General features: G+C 37.0%; 1 protein-coding gene across 1 annotated transcript in view; it reads left to right on the top strand.

Moving 5' to 3' along the window:
* Positions 1-59: 59 nt before the first annotated feature.
* EAF2 (ELL associated factor 2) overlaps positions 60-22,644 on the top strand; it is a 24,056-nt gene continuing 1,471 nt past the window's right edge. Inside the window, exons 1-3 of the mRNA XM_032869793.1 lie at positions 60-242; positions 8,419-8,513; positions 21,314-21,450. Of these exons, the coding sequence (XP_032725684.1) occupies positions 110-242; positions 8,419-8,513; positions 21,314-21,450 (365 nt within the window). The 5' untranslated portion in view covers positions 60-109. The remainder of the gene's footprint in view (positions 243-8,418; positions 8,514-21,313; positions 21,451-22,644) is intronic.

The raw sequence follows: 22,644 nt of genomic DNA, 5'->3' as shown, positions 1-22,644 counted from the left end.
AGGGGGCTGCGCGCGTCAGGCGCGGGGCGGAGTCTTCCGGCTGTCCCGGCCGGGGCAAGTGCAGCTGCTTCAGGATGAGGTGGCAGACGAGAGGGAGCGCAGGTGGCCAATGCAAAGTCGCAGCCAGAGAAAAATGATGAATGGAGCAGCGGGACTCTCGCACATGGACCGTCGCGAGCGGGTTCTCAAGTTAGGCGAGAGTTTTGAGAAGCAGCCGCGCTGCGCCTTCCACACCGTACGCTGTGAGTGAGGACGGTCCCCGGGAGTAAGAGGGAACTCTGGATATGGGGGTGTGGAGGCACAAACCTCTCAGAGCTGTGTTCCCACGGACCCCCTTAGTCTGCTGGAGAATGGGGTGTCCAGCGCTATCCGTTGCTCTGCCTGGAGTCCCAGGGGTTTCGTGGAAGGAGCCGGAGTTGAGCAGGTGTGGGTAAACCCTGGGCAGAGAGATTCGAGTGAGACCAAGAAGCAGAGAGGGAAATTTTGTGGAGGAGACCTACAGGGGTGACTGTGGAGATAGACGTGACTGGTAGATGATGCAGCGATGGACAGGGAAATAGTAAGGTGACAGATGGAAGGATGCAAAGTACCGAACTATTATGCGGAGGAAAGGAATGCCTTGAGGCTGGTAGGGAAATATTCCCTCTTTTCTTCACTTTTTCTGTCTTTGGCTGTTGAGAATTCTTGTTTCGTGTGTTCCTGGGTAGATATTCTGAACCTTTCCAGTAATCTGTATCTCTTTTGACCCCTAATTTCGTTCAGACAATGATCAAATACTGATTATCAAAATACTGGAGGATGTGTTATTCATTTTTTTAGAAAGTTATTTACTGCCCTTTGATTTCTCCTTTTGATTGTCCTCTGGAACTAGTTTTGATAAATTACCCTCTGTTATCTTGAGTTAGAAAAAGGAACTTTTATTTTAATGTTGGATGGTATAGATTCCAGGAAGGAAAATATAGCATACTATGATTTGGTATGTAAAACATTTCATTCTTTGCATAGTAGCCCTCAGAATTATAGAGCAGAAAGGAAACTTTAAGATCTTTGAATCATAACCTCTTATTTTTATGTGGCAAAATTGTAAAGTAGGTATTTTTTCACTTCCTTTTCCCTGCCTTGTTCTTCCTGAGTGTCTCATCATTCTACCTTTGTCAGTGCTTAGACTATCAGAGATCTTCGTGGTTTTTACTCTGAACTGCTCCATGCTTAAATCAAAATACCCAATTTAAAACTCAACAGACTCTAAAAGTTTATAGTTATTGACAATCTAATTATAGTAACTCAGGGTAAAAGTATAAAGACCAATAGGTTTAACTCTCCAAGGATATATTTGCATTTTATAAAAGGGTTTTGTTAAGCAAAATTAACATCCAGTTGGTAGAATAAACTGGGTAGATAATTGTTAACAGGTGATCTTCAACAGGGTCCTTTTATTTTGTTTTCGTTTTTTCCCCCCACAACCCTGAGATCAAGACTCAACTGCCTAACTGACTAAGCCTCCCAGGCACCCCATCCTTTGTTTTTTCTGCTTTGCCATATTTGTCATCTAACATTAACCACAGTGAGACAGTTGGTGCTGGCTATGCAGTTTCTCTCCTTCAGTCCCATTTTCCAAAAGTATGATATAGCTTTTACCTGATTTCTCCATCCCTTTGTTGCAAATAGTATCTCCTCTCTCCTCTTCTTTCTCAGATTTGCAGTAACCCTTTTAATAATTTTTCAAATCATAAAGTTTAAGATTATGAAAGCTTATTCATTTGTTTGATTGTTATATTTTCATATAACTTGGGTATATATTCTCTTTTAAGGACATGAATCCTATATGAAAAGAATATAAAATAGCCTTTGAAAACCTCCTTGCAAGTGCTTCAACATGCTGGAATTGTGCCTTTAGAGCTCAAGAATCAGTTGATCTATCTACAAGAATGAAAAAAAAAACAACAAAAATAGACAAAAGAACCATAGGAATAACAATCACAATAAACCCATAGGTTTGAATACACTTAGTGCTGTGGAAGACATAAGAAAGGTTTTAGCCTCAGTTTTATTCTTGTTGAAGCAGGCAGAATCTTTCTAGATTTATTTGAATAAAAACAATCATTATCCTTGAGGATAGGTTCATTTACCATATGACCCTCACTCTTAAAGACTCAGAGTAAGGGATGGAAACTATAGAACAGGAAATCTTACTTTCGTTCAGGTGGACCTAATTTATAACAAACACTAGATTGAGTCAGTATAATCTGGGAGAAAATAATATTCTATGTTTATGTACAGGGGTAATTATGCCTGTCTAATGTGCTGAGGCTTTGTACAAAACTGGACATGAATTATGGCCTCCACCACCTATGTATGTAATGTAACTTTTGGAACATGCTCTAAACCCTCAGCCTCAGTTTTCTTGTACAAAAATGGTAACAATAATATCTACATTTCAGAGATTTTTTTAAGGATTAAATAAAATCGCATAAACAACCTAGCACAGTAGTTGGTGCATGGTAGAGAATAAAGTAGTCACTATTATTCTTGAAGGGTTATATCCATGTGTGTATGAGGAATGCCGATGAATATAATTAACTTAGACTTACAAAAGCATTTACCAGGGCTTAGCAATAAAACCTATCAAAAATACAGTCTGGCATGTGGTAGGGAAGACATGGGATGGTCTGTAAATGATAAGCTAAATGTTTAGCAACAGATACTACACTGGGTGGAAGAGTTTGAATAACAGCACACACTAGAATAACTTTTGAATTTGGGCTCATGCTAATTTTACAATTTATATCTAGATAAGGAACTAGACATTGAAATTCCCAAGTGTGTAAATGACACTACTTTTTGCTGACACGAAATGATAAACTCAAGGGCAGCGACTACAGGAAGAGTCTGAGGCTTCAAGTGGAGTACTACCCAAAAAGTGATTAAGTTTTGGTGTGAGCAAACATTAGAAAGTACACTAATGAAAATGGGATTAAAATTATATTTACAATGAATGTTCTCTGATCAATGTTGTATGTTGGAAAGGGTATGGGTTTTGGAGTTAGTTGAATTAGTTCTTATCCCAGGAAGTAAATTTATGATAGTAATCGTGATTCTTTTATGGAGATATAGACATTATGTGACACTACAGCTGAAATAGTCAGAAAAGTGATCAGCATTGACTGAAAAAGCATTAAGTTCAAAGTAGGAAATGTTTTTCTACTCTATGCATAATATAAGTAATTGCACTATAAAGAAGAAAATAATAGGGGCACCTGGGTGGCTCAGTTGGTGACGCGTCAGGCTCTTGATTTTGGCTCAGGTCATGATCTCAGAATCAGGAAATCAAGCCCATCATGAAATCAAGAGATTTTCCCTCTCCCTCTACTCCTCCTCCACCCCTTCTCCTATCCCTCCCCCTGCACCCTCTCACTCTCTCTCTCTCTAAAATAGATAAATAAATCTTATAAAAAAAGAAGAAATAACATAGATGAAGGAAATCTACAGAGAATAAATAAATAGTAAAATTAATGGTGAGTTTTCCAAACTAAGAAGAACTGAAAGAAAGAAACTGCGTAGTCTGGAATTATAGCAGTTTTGAAAATACATTTGGCATTTGGAAGCATATGGAAAACATGAGATTACTCAACAAATTCTATAATTCTATGTCTATAATTTGTTCACTTGAAACTCAAAAGTTGTATACTTAAAAAAACTTGTTTGAAAGTAAATAAAAGATGATCTTAATATAGAAAGTAATAAAAAGTAAAACTTATTCAAACAGCAAATAATTAGAAATATAAATAGGTTCAGAATAGTTTTGATTTATTGTTTATAAGTTCATCCTTATCATTAAGTAAAGCTACAACTATTTTGAATACGTTTGTCTCTTGTAGTTGTCCCATAGACATTTAGACTTCAGGGACTTGTGAATCTCTTAAAATTACACGTTACTTGATATGTATGTTCACACATGCATATTTTTTCCTGTGGAGAAGATCTATAGCTGATCTGTAATTTTCATCAGATTCCCAAAGGGACTTATGACTATTCCTCACCTCCTAACAACCCCCCCCAATACATGCAAAAGTTAAGAACTGAATATAAGTCAAAAAAGCTATATTTTATGAGTGGATGGAGTATGTGGCTTGAGTTCCTGACTTGATTTTTTACTGGCTTCATTACTTTAGAGGAGTTCCCTATTGGTAAAATGTGGGTGAGAATCTTCAAAGAGTTGTTGTGAAGATCAAAAGTGAAGATATATTGGGACGCCTGGGTGGCTCAGTCGTTAAGTGTCTGCCTCCAGCTCAGGTCATGATCCCAGCTTCTCCCTCTTCCACTCCCCTTGCTTGTGTTCCCTCTCTCGCTTTCTCTCTCTGTCAAATAAGTAAATAAGATCTTAAAAAAAGTGATGATATATTATAAAGAAAAAGAATCAGTATTTGAACACTATAACACAGGTTATAGATTAACAGCCTATTGGCTGAATTTGACAGTAGAGATTCTTTGTTTCACCCACACAGTTGTTGTTTTAACATAAATTTGTTGTAAATGTGTAAATATCAAGATATTTTATACAGAAATCTGATGACCAGCTTCTCTTTCAAAAATTAGAGATAACCTGGCCACACCAAACCTGTATTCCTCTTGGCAGCAGCTGGTTGTCTTCTTGAGATTGGGTTTATTCACTACGGTTCCCCAGTGGTTTGTTCACTGCCTTGGGTTACCTTTCTGGCCTCTTCTCTAAAGCATTATTTAGCTGTAGTTAAATACAGTCATATCTCCCAGTATAGTCCTTTGTGTCACTGTCAGAAAAATATGGGCGATCAGAGAGCCATGGTTTTGCTCTAAGATGTCATTTTTGTTTTGCCTATATATCATAGAGAATTCTTTTTTGTCAAATATTAAGTTTGGGTGCCCTCTATGAGAACAGAAATGTACTAGTGAAAAGTACAAAAGGAATATGGCAGTATCTACCTAAAAGAAATGAGAGTCTTGAAGTACAGATGAATCTGATCCTCAGGAAACAATTAGAAAACAAGCCTTTTGCACATAATTTAGCTGAAATAAGTTTATACTTAAAATAAGCTTGGAGGTAGTTCAGAGAAGAATAAATATATCAACCAGAGTCAATTATAAAGAGCTCATATGTTCCCATTATATTAAAGACATTATGCTAGGAGCCATAATTCAGGAGGAATTAAAAGTATGAGGCATTATACCTTAAAATAATTACAGTTCAAAAGGACATGTACAGGAAGAGGCAAATAATGCCACGTCATTTATGTTAGGTTTTGATGAGTGGTATGGTAAATGCTAAGAAGTGGACCCCTCCCCCCCCCAAAAAAGAATATTTTGGAGAGTAAGGAAAGGGCTCCACCCAGCGACTACTTTAGGGAAGAGGAGACTTTGAAATAAGACTCACATTCCTTTTTTTTTTTTAACATCCTATTTTTATTTTATTTTTTTCAGTGTTCCAAGATTCATTGTTTACGTATCACTTCCAGTGCTCCATGCAGTACATGCCCTCCTTAATACCCACCACAAGATTCACATTCTAAGACCAAAAACAAAAGCAGATGGGCAAGCTATAGGTACTTTAATAGTTTAGCTTTTTGTTGATTGAAAACTAGTTTGCCTTCAGCAATAATAGAAGGAGATGGCTCTGAAAGATATTATGGAAAAAGACATGGTGATTAGATGTGAGTGATGAAGAAGATAGAGGAACATTTACAGGAATACATACACTGGTGAGCAGAACCTTGAAGGATAGTTAAAATTAGAAGGTCGTGGACACTTTAAGACAAATAAAGGCTGTTACTGGGTACCCCTATAGGCCATGATGATAAATTACTTATATCAAAAATATTTTAAGTGGTATTTACTTCATTTATTCTGTATACATCCTTACAAAATGAAGTTTTCACTTTAAGGTTTCAAATGATATTTACTAGCTCAAATTGTGCTTACCTTCTTTCTCCATAAACGTTGGTATCAATAATCAGGGGCACATGGGTGGCTCAGTTGGTTAAGTGTCTGCCTTTAGGTCAGGTCATGATCCCGGGGTCCCGGGATGGAGCCCCATGTGTGGCTCCCCACTCAGTGGGAAGTCTCCTTCTCTCTCCCTGCACCTGCACCCCCTCCTGTGTGTGCACTCATGTTCGTGCTCTCTCTCCCTCTCTCTCTAGTAAGTAAATAAAATCTTTAAAAAAAATAAGGCTGATAACAAAGGTTGTTGATTAACCTCTTATCTTTTTAGTCTACTAAATTTATGGTTCCTTATTCTAGCTTTAGCAAATATGAATTACATGATCTTGGGCAAGGGACTTAATTTCTCCCACCATCCTCTGCCTTCTCTGTAAGAGGGATATTCACTACTTTAAGAATTTTTGTGAATCTTTGAGATAATAGTAATTAGGGAAATTTTTAAAATAATATATAAGTAATTATATGAGTAATAGCTGTTATTAATATTTACTTTTGTATCTTTGTTTATTCTCTTGGATTTTCCTGCCTTCTGCTTTCTACTTTCTCTTTATTCCTGTGATACTAAAGGCTCAGTTCTAATTTGTTTTCTTAAATATTATTGTCTTTTAGTCACTTGATATTAACACTTATTTCTCTAGAACTTCTTTTAAGCATCCAAAACTTAACACCTAAATTATTTTTTAACTTTCTCATTACCTTACTGCTACTAACTACCCAATTTATTTTCAGTCTTTATCCTCAGTGGTACTACTTAAGGATACACTGTAAATCAAATTCTTTCACATTTTCCATGTTGCTTATTTTATTTTTTTATCTGTTTCTTAAAATCTAGAAATAAGCATCAAGGTTTTAAGAGATATTGCATGTATTCAGTTTTTAATAAGGCAGCATAAAGAATAAATCATATTATAAAGAACATTTAGTGTGAATTGTTTATATTCATATGTGCTTAGGGAAGTTAAGAATGGATTTCATTTCTTAGAGTCGTTATAAGAATTAAATATGAAGTGTTAAACAAGATGCCTGGCAGGAAGTAAGTGTTCCATAAATATTAGCAATTATAATTACCATTGGGAAGCAGGGCCAGCTTTTGTTTATTGAAAGAAGATAATTATTTGTAGAGCATAACAAATAGCATGGAGGACAGGGGAGATGGTGAGAAGGGGGTTGAGGGAAATTGGAAGGGGAGATGAACCATGAGAGACTATGGACTCTGAAAAACAATCTGAGGGTTTTGAAGGGGCGGGGGATGGGAGGTTGGGGGATCCAGGTGGTGGGTATTGTAGAGGTCACGGATTGCATGGAGCACTGGGTGTGGTGCAAAAATAATGAATACTGTTACGCTGAAAAAATAAAAAAATTTTTAAAAAAAGAAAAGATAATTTGATGAACACTGGAATATTCTCTTTTCCCAAGATCTACCTATTATAGTTCCCTAAATTCTAATAAATGTTCAGTACTTTGGATTTAGACTTTTTGTCTTTGGCTTCCCTGTTAATATAAAGATCTGTCTCTTGAGGTAGGGGTAATTGGGGTAGGCCTTTTAGGGATTGATAATGTTCTGCTTCTTGATCTTGTTGCTGATTACATATGTGTCACTTTGTGAAAATTCATCAAGCTTATGACTCATGTTCTAGCTTGCATGTATCTTTTAATAAAGAGTTAACCTGGAAAAAATATATGTTACCCGAGGAGTTCTATATTAGAATTATCAGTCGTTTATATGAATTCATGTGAATTATTTTTAAGTTGCTCCCATATCTTAGAGGTTTATAAACTTGTTCAGTATATGAAATATCTGAGCACCTTAAATTCCTTCTGAATAATATATTTTAATAACATTTGAATTATGATTTAATTCAAAATGAAAACCCATTTTAAGTTCTTCTGAAGATTTGGTTAAATTTACATATCCTTTAATGGTAGGATTCATGAAAAACTCAAACTGTTAGCTCAATGATTGCTTTTCCTTAAGTTTTCCCATGACTATGTGTTTTCCATGTATTCATTAATTATGTATTCTACTGGGACCGAAGACAAGTGATAACAGACACCCAAGATGGCTTAAGAAAAATTACAGGAGGAAAAGCCTGAAAATTGAAAACATTCTACTGGTACTAGTTTTTAACCAAATTGTGAAAACACTGACGTTATTTATTTTTTAGCAGTGGAACATCTTAGTTTAGTTTATCTTGACCTAAACAGGATTCAGAGGGAGCATGGTTTGAGGAATACTATTTTAGAGTTTAGCTGTTTCTTTTTTTCTCAGAATTATACATATGGAAATAAAGTAGATTAGATTTTATATGTAATATGAAGACTCTTCTAAAACCATTTTAATTACTGGCTGTTGCAAAGTGACTTATCGCTGAAACATGTTCGTATTTTTAATATCCAGGTACCCAGCTATTCCATTTTGTAAAAATCCATATCTGTCTCTATTTTTAGATGACTTCAAACCTGCTTCTATTGATACTTCCTGTGAAGGTGAGCTTGAAGTCGGCAAAGGTGAACAGGTGACAATAACTCTGCCCAATATAGAAGTGAGTATTTGTATATATTCAGACTGAAAGTATCTTTTGCAGGATTTTTACTAAATTCAAATGAAAATAATTGCACAGTTCATGTAGTGGTAGTTGAAGTAATTAACAAATACACCAAAGCAAAAAAAAAAAGAAAAACTTTTTTAAAGCCATTTTAGGTAAAGCAATTTGAAAATACTTTTTAAAAATACTTTGATCTATTTAATAAGTTTCAGGAACTATCATTTCAAATGATCTGAAACATTTAGAGGTCTAAACATATACTTATTAAACTAGTATTATGAACCAGATTTTGTACTCTAAACTAGGAATAATAGCATATTCCCAGACTTGTAGTCCTAATCTGTTATAGCAGGACACACAGATGTTTAATGGTATATATTAGAGCATGTACAAAATTCTGTGCTAGTACATCTGTTGATTCAAATACTCTGCCTGGTAGAATCTTAAAAGGCTTCACAAGGCAGATGCTATTTGAGCTGAGCCTTGAAGGACAAGTAGAATTTCATCAGGCAGAAAGGGAGTAGACTATTCTAGGCAGAAGGAACAGTATGTAAATGGCTCTAATAGAGAAAGAACAAGAAGTTTGTGGAATAAATGAATTAATGTAGTAAATAAATAACAGAATTGTGAAAAATGATTGATAGAAGTAGTCTCTGGAAAGATGAATTGGGATCAGACGGTGAAAAATGTATCATCTTCTAATGTAGAATTTAGACTAATTTATTCCATAGGTATTAGAGTACCATTAGAGATTTCTGAGGAGAGTAGTAACATGATTAGATTTTTGCTTTTAGAGTGATTTTAGCAATAGTTTGGGGAATGGGTTAGAAAAAAAGACACTAGGTCAGGGAGGCTTTAGCCAAAGTTTTGTCCATTTAAAAAATTTCCAGATGTTTCCAAATACTATTTACATAAATAGACAAATTAAGTGTTGCTCTAGTTTTCTCAGTTTTTGAGTTAGAAATGTCTTTGCATTCAACTTGTTTCTTTTTTTTCTTTTATACTGACTTGAGCTATTCTCAGAGAACACGAAGACTGTAACTTTATATTTTAACCTACAGAGAAAGCACTGGACTGATATTTTTTCTCTGTTTTGTTGAATTTTTTAACAGAAATTATTTTGTGCTAATTCATCGACATTCTTGTTTGCATTTATGAGATGATTTGTTGTGATTGGAGGTAGAGCGAGCAAGCTCTCTATCCTCTAGTCTTCTAGTCTTTTTATTTATTTATTTATTTATTTATTTTTAAGATTTTATTTATTTATTTGACAGAGAGAGATCACAAGTAGACAGAGAGGCAGGCAGAGAGAGAGAGAGAGAGAGGGAAGCAGGCTCCCTGCTGAGCAGAGAGCCCGATGCGGGACTCGATCCCAGGAACCTGAGATCATGACCTTAGCCGAAGGCAGAGGCTTAACCCACTGAGCCACCCAGGCGCCCATAGTCTTTTTATTTTTTATCAGCCAACACTATTTATTGAGACCCCACTGTTATGTCAGATTGTATCAGTTGCTGCCTCCGAAAGAATTCCTAAGGTTAATTAAATTTGTGGAAAGACTTCTCATTTGCTCCCTTACAAACTGAAGGAAATGAACAACCAATGCAGTGTGAGATATGTGGATGAATAAACTTTTGCCTTATTCTGTTATGAAAAGCTGGCATCTCTAAATAGTTTGGAAATTTTGTACCCATAAGTCAAAGGCCATTTTGCTTTATGATGTTTACTAAAGAAAAACCTAAACTATCCCCTTAATTCTAAAAGTTATTGAAAAACCTTAAGTTGATAACTGGTACCACTAGCCTGATCTCAGGTCATAGGATTATTGATCAGTGATGATTGGTTTGTGGAAAAAAAATAAACTTTAACTGGTTTCTTCTTTGCCATGTAGATTTTTTTCCCTCAAATTAACAATCCTTCCATCCCCATTCCTTGCACTGCTTTGCTCTTACAAGCAGATGGGGGTTCTTACATTTATTAATGAAACTTTCTCATTCACACATATCCTTTTTTAAGGAAGAGTTACCATCCACCATGTTTTTGGTTATGATCTCAATCGAGATATCTCTTTAGAGAATGACAAGTATAGAGGGAAGTTTTCAAACCTTCACGCTGTGAATTTCTAAATGAGCAAAGAAATAATTTGGGAAGAAGTAATATCCCTCACCAGTCCACCAGAGATATATCCAAAAAGAATATGTCTCAATATTTGTGTGCATGTATGTATGCCTGAGAAAGAAACGGAGGGCAGATGGGCCATATTTGCACATACCTTCTGTGTGGCAACTCCTGTGCTAAGTAGCTATTGGGAATAGCAGAAAACTAGACATGGTCAGTATCCTGAAAAATATTACCATTTAATGAGAAAGGAAATAACTGATTAAAATATTGAAATGTAAGGACTGTCACAGAGGCAGAATATTACAGAAGTGCAGAAGAAAACTGAGCAGAGGAAGAAGAGATGCCAGGGTGTCCTGTCTTGAAGAAGAGTGGAAGTTACCCAGGTAAAGGAAAGAGGGAAGACATTTTAGGCAGAGAAAAGAAAAAGACATGGGTTAAGACAAGGCAACAAAAAAGTCCGTTATGTTTGAAGAACTACGTATAAGCCACTCTGGCTAGATCAGAAGGAGTCCACTGGGAACATAGTGGGAGATGGAAAGGCATTTAGGAATCAAAAAAGTGTTTAATGTGTAATGCGAAAGAATTTTAAGTTCATTCTATAGCCCTTTTAGACAGCTGAAATAAAAGAGAATAAAATTACCACCTGTAGAAAGCAAATATTTTTTTCGGCTGGCCATACAGTCCTAGAACAATTGTGAATAAGAGTAGAAATTACATTCTCAAAAACATTTTGTGGTTTTCTTCCCTTAAGAATTTCTTTAAACCAGTAGGAGGTTTAACATTTCTTCAGAGTTCTTAAGTTTATGGAAATGTAACGAATGTTGGTTGCGGCATTTAGATTCTCTATTTTCTCTATGAACTTGCTTTCATCATCTGGGTAAAAATGACTAGAAGCTAGAAGTCATCCTATAAAATGGAACTTTCATTATACTATACTTTCAAGAGTACCTTCAGTTTCTTCTTCTACCTTCATAAGGTAGATTTTCTTATTTTCATTCCTCTGGATTTCCTTTGTTAATGCCAAGTAGAAGAACCTAATAAAAATGAAGACTATTAAGCTGATTAATATTGGGTATTTACAAATCTCTCTTCCTTACAAATAATTCTCTATACTTGGCTATTATAAAATTTCAAAATGTTACATTTTGAGGGGAAAAGACCTAACTATAATCATTTGTCATTGGTGCTGTCCAAGTTTGGCATTCTTTAGTGTTGTCTCTATCTTGAGGAGTACTATTGTGGGACTCATTGAAATAGTCCACTTCATACTTCCAAATTACACTTCCTATTATGCAGAAAATGCATCTCTAATGGCTGCTTTTGACTTTAGCCCCCAAATGTTGACTTATGGAAATTCTGTATGTCAGATATGCTATTATGCCACTCCAAGCCACCCTCTTTGGCAATGTCCCTTCCAGGATGAACTGTTTGATTCTGTACACTGAGTATTTAGCTCAAATGAGAAGTTAGCCCATCACATTCTTGGGACCTCAACTTATTTTAGGACTGGTTCTATTTTAACATCCTATTGTAATTATATTTTTTAATGAATTGTATCTTTTACCATATATATTTTTTAATCCTGTTTTTGTGATTTTAATCTTAGTACCTTGTCTAATAGTAATATTGCACCCTTTCTTTTGATTTGTATGTTCATGGAATCTCAGTGTCTGTTTTTTTTAATTCAGCTGACATTTTGTTTTAAATATATCTTTTATTAACAGAATATTGTTTCTTTTTTTATGAATTTTTTTATTTTTTATTTTTTATAAACATATAACATATTTTTAACCCCAGGGGTACAGGTCTGTGAATCACCAGGTTTACACACTTCACAGCACTCACCATAGCACATACCCTCCCCAATGTCCATAACCCCACCCCCCCAACACCCCTCCCCCCATCAACCCTCAGTTTGTTTTGTGAGATCAAGAGTCACTTATGGTTTGTCTCCCTCCCAATCCCACCTTGTTTCATTTACTCTTCTCCTACTCCCTTAACCCCCCATGTTGCATCTCCTCTCCCTCATATCAGGGAGATCATATGATAGTTGTCTTTCTCTAATTGACTTATTTCGCTAAGCATGATACCCTCTAGTTCCATCCACGTCGTCACAAATGGCAAGATTTCATTTCTTTTGATGAATGCATAGTATTCCATTGTGTATATATACCACATCTTTTTTATCCATTCATCTGTTGATGGACATCTAGGTTATTTCCATAGTTTGGCTATTGTAGACATTGCTGCTATAAACATTAGGGTGCACGCGCCCCTTCAGATCACTACGTTTGTATCTTTAGGGTAAATACCCAGTAGTACAATTGCTGGGTCATAGGGTAGCTCTATTTTCAACATGAACCTCCATGCTGTTTTCCAGAGTGGTTGCACCAGCTTGCATTCCCACCAACAGTGTAGGAGGGTTCCCCTTTCTCTGCAACCTCGCCAGCATCTGTCATTTTCTGACTTGTTAATTTTAGCCATTCTGACTGGTGTGAGGTGATATCTCATTGTGGTTTTGATTTGTATTTCCCTGATGCCGAGTGATATGGAACACTTTTTCATGTGTCTGTTGGCCATCTGGATGTCTTCTTTGCAGAAATGTCTGTTCATGTTTTCTCCCCATTTCTTGATTGGATTATTTGTTCTTTGGGTGTTGAGTTTGCTAAGTTCTTGATAGATTTTGGACACTAGCCCTTTATCTGATATGTCGTTTGCAAATATCTTCTCTCATTCTGTCAGTTGTCTTTTGGTTTTGTTAACTGTTTCCTTTGCAGTGCAAAAGCTTTTGATCTTGATAAAATCCCAATAGTTCATTTTTGCCCTTCCCTTGCCTTTGCTGATGTTCCTAAGAAGATGTTGCTGCGGCTGAGGTCGAAGAGGTTGCTGCCTGTGTTCTCCTTGAGGATTTTGATGGGTTCCTTTCTCACATTGAGGTCCTTCATCCATTTTGAGTCTATTTTCGTGTGTGGTGTAAGGAAATGGTCCAATTTCATTTTTCGTCATGTGGCTGTCCAATTTTCCCAACACCATTTATTGAAGAGGCTGTCTTTTTTACATTGGACATTCTTTCTGCTTTGTCGAAGATTAGTTGACCATAAAGTTGAGGGTCTATTTCTGGGCTCACTATTCTGTTCCATTGATCTATGTGTCTGTTTTTGTGCCAGTACCATGCTGTCTTGATGATGACAGCTTTGTAGTAGAGCTTGAAGTCCGGAATCGTGATGCCACCGACTTTGGCTTTCTTTTTCAATATTCCTTTGGCTATTCAAGGTCTTTTCTGGTTCCATATAAATTTTAGGATTGTTTGTTCCATTTCTTTGAAAAAATGGATGGTACTTTGATAGGAATTGCATTAAATGTGTAGATTGCTTTAGGTAGCATAGACATTTTCACAATATTTATTCTTCCAATCCAGGAGCATGGAACATTTTTCCATTTCTTTGTGTCTTCCTCAGTTTCTTTCATGAGTACTTTATAGTTTTCTGTGTATAGATTCTTAGCTTCTTTGGTTAGGTTTATTCCCAGGTATCTTATAGTTTTGGGTGCAATTGTAAATGGGATTGACTCCTTAATATCTCTTTCTTCTGTCTTGTTGTTAGTGTAGGGAAATGCAACTGATTTCTGTGCATTGATTTTATATCCTGACACTTTACTGAATTCCTGTACAAGTTCTAGCAGTTTTGGAGTGGAGTCTTTTGGGTTATCCACATATAATATCATACCATCTGCGAACAGTGATAGTTTGACTTCTTCTTTGCCAATTTGGATACCTTTAATTTCTTTTTGTTGTCTGATTGCTGAGGCTAGGACTTCTAGTACTATGTTGAATAGCAGTGGTGATAATGGACATCCCTGCCGTGTTCCTGACCTTAGCGGAAAAGCTTTCAGTTTTTCTCCATTGAGAATGATATTTGCGGTGGGTTTTTCATAGATGGCTTTGATAATATTGAGGTATGTGCCCTCTATCCCTACACTTTGAAGAGTTTTGATCAGGAAGGGATGCTTTACTTTGTCAAATGCTTTTTCAGCATCTATGGAGAGGATCATATGGTTCTTGTTCTTTCTTTTATTAATGTGTTGTATCACATTGATTGATTTGCGGATGTTGAACCAACCTTGCAGCCCTGGAATAAATCCCACTTGGTCGTGGTGAATAATCCTTTTAATGTACTGTTGAATCCTATTGGCTAGTATTTTGGTGAGAATTTTTGCATCTGTGTTCATCAAGGATATTGGTCTGTAGTTCTCTTTTTTGATGGGATCCTTGTCTGGTTTTGGGATCAAGGTGATGCTGGCCTCATAAAATGAGTTTGGAAGTTTTCCTTCCATTTCTATTTTTTGGAACAGTTTCAGGAGAATAGGAATTAGTTCTTCTTTAAATGTTTGGTAGAATTCCCCCAGGAAGCCATCTGGTCCTGGGCTTTTGTTTGTTTGGAGATTTTTGATGACTGTTTTAATCTCCTTACTGGTTATGGGTCGGTTCAGGCTTTCTATTTCTTCCTGGTTCAGTTGTGGTAGTTTATATGTCTCTAGGAATGCATCCATTTATTCCAGATTGTCGAATTTGTCGGCGTAGAGTTGCTCATAGTGTGTTCTTATAATTGTCTGTATTTCTTTGGTGTTAGTTGTGATCTCTCCTCTTTCATTCATGATTTTATTTATTTGGGTCCTTTCTCTTTTCTTTTTGATAAGTCTGGCCAGGGGTTTATCGATCTTATTAATTCTTTCAAAGAACTAGCTCCTAGTTTCGTTGATTTGTTCTATTGTTTTTTTTTGGTTTCTATTTCATTGATTTCTGCTCTGATCTTTATGATTTCTCTTCTCCTGCTGGGTTTAGGCTTTCTTTCTTGTTCTTTCTCCAGCTCCTTTAGGTGTAGGGTTAGGTTGTGTACCTGAGACCTGTCTTGTTTCTTGAGAAAGGCTTGTACTGCTATATATTTTCCTCTCAGGACTGCCTTTGTTGTGTCCCACAGATTTTGAACCGTTGTGTTTTCATTATCATTTGTTTCCATGAATTTTTTTCAATTCTTCTTTAATTTCCTGGTTGACCCATTCATTCTTTAGCAGGTTGCTGTTTAGTCTCCATGTATTTGGGTTCTTTCCAAATTTCCTCTTGTGATTGAGTTCTAGCTTCAGAGCATTGTGGTCTGAAAGTATGCAGGGAATGATCCCAATCTTTTGATACCGGTTGAGACCTGATTTAGGACCGAGGATGTGATCTATTCTGGAGAATGTTCCATGTGCACTAGAGAAGAATGTGTATTCTGTTGCTTTGGGATGAAATGTTCTGAATATATCTGTGATGTCCATCTGGTCCAGTGTGTCACTTAAGGCCTTTGTTGATTTTTTGTTGATCTTTTGCTTGGATGATCTGTCCATTTCCGTGAGGGGAGTGTTAAAGTCCCCTACTATTATTGTATTATTGTTGATGTGTTTCTTTGATTTTGTTTTTTTTTTTTTTTTTGGTTTGTTTGTTTGTTTTTTTAAGATTTTATTTATTCATTTGACATAGAGAGAGAAAGATCACAAGTAGGCAGAGAGGCAGGCAGAGAGAGGCAGAAGCAGGCTCCCTGCTGAGCAGAGAGCCCGAAGTGGGGCTCGATCCCAGGACCTGGAGATCATGACCTGGGCTGAAGGCAGAGGCTTAACCCACTGAGCCACCCAGGTGCCCCTTTGATTTTGTTATTAATTGGTTTATATAGTTGGCTGCTCCCACATTAGGGGCTTAGATATTTAAAATTGTTAGATCTTCTTGTTGGAGAGATCCTTTGAGTATGATATAGTGTCCTTCCTCGTCTCTTGTTATAGTCTTTGGCTTAAAATCTAATTGATCTGATATAAGGATTGCCACTCCTGCTTTCTTCTGATGTCCATTAGCATGGTAAATTCTTTTCCACCCCCTCACCTATATCTGGAGGTGTCTTCGGGTTTAAAATGAGTTTCTTGTAGGTAACATATAGATGGGTTTTGTTTTTTTATCCATTCTGATACCGTGTGTCTTTTGATTGGGGCATTAGCCCATTAACATTCAGGGTAACTATTGAGAGATATGAATTTAGTGCCGTTGTACTGCCTGTAAGGTGACTGTTACTGTATATTGTCTCTGTTCCTTTCTGGTCTACTACTTTTCGACTCTCTCTTTGCTTAGAGGACCCCTTTCAATATTTCCTGTAGAGCTGGTTTGGTGTTTGCAAATTCTTTCAGTTTTTGTTTGTCCTGGAAGCTTTTAATCTCTCCTTCTATTTTCAATGATAGCCTAGCTGGATATAGTATTCTTGGCTGCATGTTATTCTCGTTTAGTGCTCTGAATATATCCTGCCAGGTCTTTCTGGCCTGCCCGGTCTCTGTGGATAAGTCTGCGGCCAATCTAATATTTTTACCATTGTATGTTACAGACTTCTTCTCCCGGGCTGCTTTCAGGATTTTCTCTTTGTCACTAAGACTTGTAAATTTTACTATTAGGTGACGGGGTATGGACCTATTCTTATTGATTTTGAGGGGGGTTCTCTGAACCTCCTGGATTTTGATGCTTGTTCCCTTTGCCATATTGGGGAAATTCTCTCCAATAATTCTCTCCAATATACCTTCTGCTCCCCTCTCTCTTTCTTCTTCTTCTGGAATCCCAATTATTCTAATGTTGTTTCATCTTATGGTGCCACTTATCTCTCGAATTCTCCCCTCGTGGTCCAGTAGCTGTTTGTCCCTCTTTTGCTCAGCTTCTTTATTCTCTGTCATTTGGTCTTCTATATCGCTAATTCTTTCTTCTGCCTCATTTATCCTAGCAGTGAGAGCCTCCTTTTTTGATTGTACCTCATTAATAGCTTTTTTGATTTCAACTTGGTTAGATTTTAGTTCTTTTATTTCTCCAGAAAGGGCTTTTATATCTCCCGAGAGGGTTTCTTTAATACCTTCCATGCCTTTTTCGAGCCCAGCTAGAACCTTGAGAATCGTCATTCTGAACTCTAGATCTGACATATTACCAATGTCTGTATTGATTAGGTCCCTAGCCTTTGGAACTGGCTCTTGTTCTTTTTCTTGTGGTGAATTTTTCTGCCTTGTCATTTTGTCCAGATAAGAGTATATGAAGGAGCAAGTAAAATACTAAAAGGGTGGCAACAACCCCAGGAAAATATGCTTTAACCAAATCAGAAGAGATCCCTAATCGTGAGGCGGGAGAAAGGGGATAAAAAGAGGTTCAGAAAGAAAAAAAAAAAAGAAAGAAAGAAACAAAAAAAAAAAAAGAAAAAAGAAAAAATACAAAAAAAGAGAAAAAAATATATATATATTAGGTAAGCTAGTTAAAAAATGTTAAAAAAGAAAAGGGCAAAAGTTAAAAAAAAATTTGGCAGAAGAAGAGAAAAAAAATTGAAAAAGAAAAAAAATTAAATTAACTGCAAGGCTAAAGAATCATGGGGAGAAAGCCATGAGTTCTGTGCTTTGCTTTCTCCTCCTCTGGAATTCCGTTGCTCTCCTTGGTATTGAAACTGCACTCCTTGGTAGGTGAACTTGGTCCTGGCTGGATTTCTTGTTAATCTTCTGGTCGAGGGGCCTGTTGTAGTGATTCTCAAGTGTCTTTGTCCCAGGCGGAATTGCACCGCCCTCACCAGGGGCCGGGCTGAGTAATCCGCTCGGGTTTGCTTTCGGGAGCTTTTGTTCCCTGAGCGCTTTCCGTAGAGTTCCGGAGGACGGGAATGAAGATGGCAGCCTCCTAGTCTCCGGCCCGGAGGAGCCGAGAGCCCGGGGCCCCACTCCTCAGTGCGCCCTCAGAGAACAGCGCCCAATTGCTCCCGTCACCCTGGCCTCTGGCCGCGCTCCGAGCTGACCGAGCCTGTGACCGGTTCAAGGTAACCCCGAGCTGAGAGCTTACTCCTCGGCTCTCTGTAGCCGACTTCCCTGTTCTAATACCTGTAAGCTCTGCGACACTCAGACACCTCTGATCCTTCTGTGACCCTGCGGGACCTGAGGCCACGTTGACCCCGCATGGGCTTCACCCTGGTTAAGCCTCTGGAGTGATGTCCCTCAGAGTAACAGACTTTTAAAAGTCCTGATTTTGTGCTCCGTTGCTCCGCCGCTTGCTGGGAGCCGGCCCCTCCCCCCGCGGTCTATCTTCCCATGGCCTTGGATTCACTTCTCCGCCAGTCCTACCTTTCAGAAAGTGGTAGATTTCTGTTTCTAGAATTGCTGTTCTTCTTCTCTTCGATCTCCCGTTTGATTTGTAGGTATTTGCAATCTTTAGATAAGCTATCTAGCTGATCTCCTGCTACCTGAAGTAGTCTCAGCCTGCTACTTCTCTGCCTTCTTGACTCCTCCCGATCTATGAATTTATTTTTGAGAAAGAGAGAAAGAGCTCGTGAGTAGGGGTAGGGGTAGAAGGGGAAGGAGAGAGAGAATCCCAAGGAGACTCCACAGTAAGCATGGAGCATGAAGTGGGGTTCAATCTCACAATCCTGAGATCATGACCTGAGGTCATGACTTTAGCCAAAACCAAGAGTCAGGTGCTCAACAGACTGAGCCACCAAGGTGTCCTATTCTGTTTCATTTTTAAACCAAGTTCGACACTTCCTGTTTTTATTAAAAGAATTCTATCCTCATTTAGTTCAAAGCTGATGTGCCTGATTTTTACATCTATCATCTTTGGTATGTTTATTAGTTATTTTAGTTTTTCCCTCATTTTTAAAATTAGTTTCATTAAGCATCTCTTCTTTCTTTTTCCCTCCTCCTATTTGGGAGTACAATTGTACTTTTCCCTTCCATTACTGATTAATTTCCTTTCCTGGTATTCATAGGCATGATCGGATTTCCCTGTCAGCAGATGGGGGACAAAACTGAAAGGACAGTAGGGAGGAGAATAGGAACCGAGGTGAGATGATGATTGCATTATGAAGTTGGGTAATAGTAGTAAATATGGAGATGATTGGATGTATTCAGTAATTTTTTTGTTTGTTGGTTGGTTCATTTTTGAGGAGTGAATGAGTTTAATGTTGTACATATAGAACACTTGGAACAGTGTCTAGTACTCTGTAGATGTTCACATATATTTATACAAGGCAGTCTTTTTAAAAGGTTAATTCTGAGGACACCTGGGTGGTTCATTTGGTTGAGCATCAGACTTTTGATTTTGGCTTAGGTCATGATCTCAGGGTCCTGAGATCCAGTCCCACGCTGGGCTCCATGCTGGACATGAAGCCTGCTTAGGATTCTCTTTCTTCTTCTCCCTTTGCCCCTCCCCCTGCTTATGTGTGCTCTTGCATGCTATAAATGAATGAATGAATGAATGGTCATTCTTCTGCAAATGCTTCTTATGACTTACAGAAAAAAAAAAAAATCTCAAACCCTCCCCACAGCCAGCAAGATCTTGCAGGATCTAACACTCATCCATCTTCCCAAGCTCATCTCCCTTTCCCACAGCCCTTTGCTCTCCCTTCATCTTTCTGGCCTCAGATCTTTTACACTTGCTGTTTCCTTTTCCTGAAGCCCCCTACCCCCAGTTCTGTGGTGGCTGAGTCCTTATCTTTCACGCTGCCTCTGATTTCAATTTCATTTGCTGACAATAGTTAATTTAGAGGCAAAGATAGCTCATATGCTTGGGAGTTTCTTGGTAATTTAATACTTTAATACTCCTTTCTTGGGGTATAGAATAAAGGAATAGGCAGTAATTAAAGTTTAAGATAGGAATGGTGCTCAATTTAATAAAAAAGCTTTGTTTTTTAAAAACTTGTTCAAAGTGTGGAAGACAGGTATAGAGACTATGAAAACTTTATTTAACCTGTTACTTAGGATCAAAATGTTCAGATTGTTCATATTCAATATCCATTTAGTATTTGTGAAGGGCTTGGTACTTCAGGTGCTAGGAGCAAGAAAAGAAATCATAATCCAGTCCTTTAATGTTCAGGAACTGAACATGCAATAATGTATTATAATTTTAAGATCTATCCTAAGTAGGAATACAAATATCGTAAAGAAGAACATTGCACAAATCTCTTATTAACTATAATTTGAGTCCTTGAATTGCTGTTTAGGGGTATCCTACTCATTTCTTCCGCTATTCCTTGTATTTGCTGTAAACTGATAGTTATATCTAAAGGTTTAATGAGAGATTGTGTGTGTGTGTGTGTGTGTGTGTGTGTGTGTGTGTGTGTTTAGGCAAGAATACTTTATAGGTGATACTGTTTACTTTTATATTGCATCATGAGGTGTATCCAGTTGTCCCAGTCTTAATGATGCTAAAATTAATAGTGAGGTTTAGCCTGACAGGTAATCTGCGTAGGTAAGCGCCATTTTAAGAAAATGTCACATTTGAAAAACTAAGCTTATACAGGAAGAAGAGAATGGGTAGGAAATACGATTCAGGGCTTCTGTTCCTTTATCTGTAAAAAGTATTGGTTGCATTAAAATTGAATCCCAATTGCCTGTTGTAGACCAATGAAACAAATCTTTAACGACTTAGGGCAAGTACTTCCTCTATTCCCTTTCCTCAGTGATAGCAGGTTTAAGACCTCAGCTTTGCTTCATCTCTGTCTTTTTTACTATGAATCCTTGTTGTCCAACTAATGGACTTAGAAAGTTAGATGACTTGAGGTATAACATAGATTGAGAAATAACGGAAGATTTAAAAGCCTCTCCCAACTGAATTTCTGTGCTAAATTTCAAGTAATGATAATTAACTTTTTAAACAGGGCTCAACTCCACCAGTAACTGTTTTCAAAGGTTCAAAGAAACCTTACTTAAAAGAATGCATTTTAATTATTAACCATGACACTGGAGAATGTCGACTAGAAAAACTCAGCAGTAACATCACTGTAAAAAAAACAAGGTATGTGGTTAATGAAATAAATTACTTTATCAACAAATAAATTACTAAGGAAATGTCAATGAAAGAAATTATTGGACCAAGTTACATTATTATGCAAGGATTATTTCTGCATGGTACAGAAATGTTTTAATCTTTTTTCAAGTTTAAATTTGGTAGAGATCCTTAGCCAAAGACTTTTACCCCTTCTTCTATGACATATAAAAGCTTTTTTGTTTCTGAATGTTTTCTGTATGTGGAGGTCTACATTTATTTTATTATAAGTGTTTTCATAGAATTGGACTGAAAAGAGCCATTATACACTTTGCAAAATAATTTCATCTTCACTAGTAAAAATTTATTAAGCACCTAGAACATGTAAGGCACTAGGAAAAGAACAATTTCTTATACAAATACTAACCTCAAAATGTCTGCATTTTAACCGGATTAACAGATAATGCTATTTAAAAAGTCAGTAAGAAGATAGCCATCTCAAATTCTTGTTTGTAAACATGTGGTACATTATCATGCAATATAAGGGACCTACACTAAAAGCCATAAAAATAGCATAGACAAAAATTATTCTAGGACTTAAGGGAATAGAGAAGTTATCATTTATTAGAGCATTTAGGGAGTCCTTACTGATGTCTTGAGAGGTTAAGAATTCGAAGGGATACATGCACCCTGATGTTTAGAGCAGCATTATCAACAAATAGCCAAAATATGAAAACAGCCCAAATGTCCACCAATTGATGAATAGATAAAGAAGATGTGGGGTATATATATACACAATGGAATATTACCCAACCATGAAAAAGAATGAAATCTTGCCATTTGCAGCAACCTGGATGGAGCTGGAGAGTGTTATGCTAAGTGAAATAGTCAGTCAGAGAGAGACAAATAACATATGATTTCATTCATATGTGGAATTTAAGAAACAAAACAATCATAGATGAGAAAAAGAGAGCGGGACAACCAAGAAACATACCCTTAACCATAGAGAACAAACTGATGGTTACCACACAGGAGGTGGGTGGAAGGAAGGATTAAATGGGTGGTGGGAATTAAGGAGGGCACTTGTGATGAGCACTGAATTTTGTATATAAGTGGTGAATCACTAAATTCTACACCTGTAACTAATATTATACTGTATGTTAACTAACTAGAATTTAAACAAAAACTTTTTAAAAAAAGAAAAAAGATTTGGGACTCCCCCCC

The sequence above is a fragment of the Lontra canadensis genome, unplaced genomic scaffold (assembly GCF_010015895.1).
Source record: "Lontra canadensis isolate GAN:19392208 unplaced genomic scaffold, GSC_riverotter_1.0 scaffold38, whole genome shotgun sequence".
Taxonomy (NCBI): domain Eukaryota; kingdom Metazoa; phylum Chordata; class Mammalia; order Carnivora; family Mustelidae; genus Lontra; species Lontra canadensis.
This window is presented reverse-complemented; position numbering and strand designations above follow the sequence as displayed.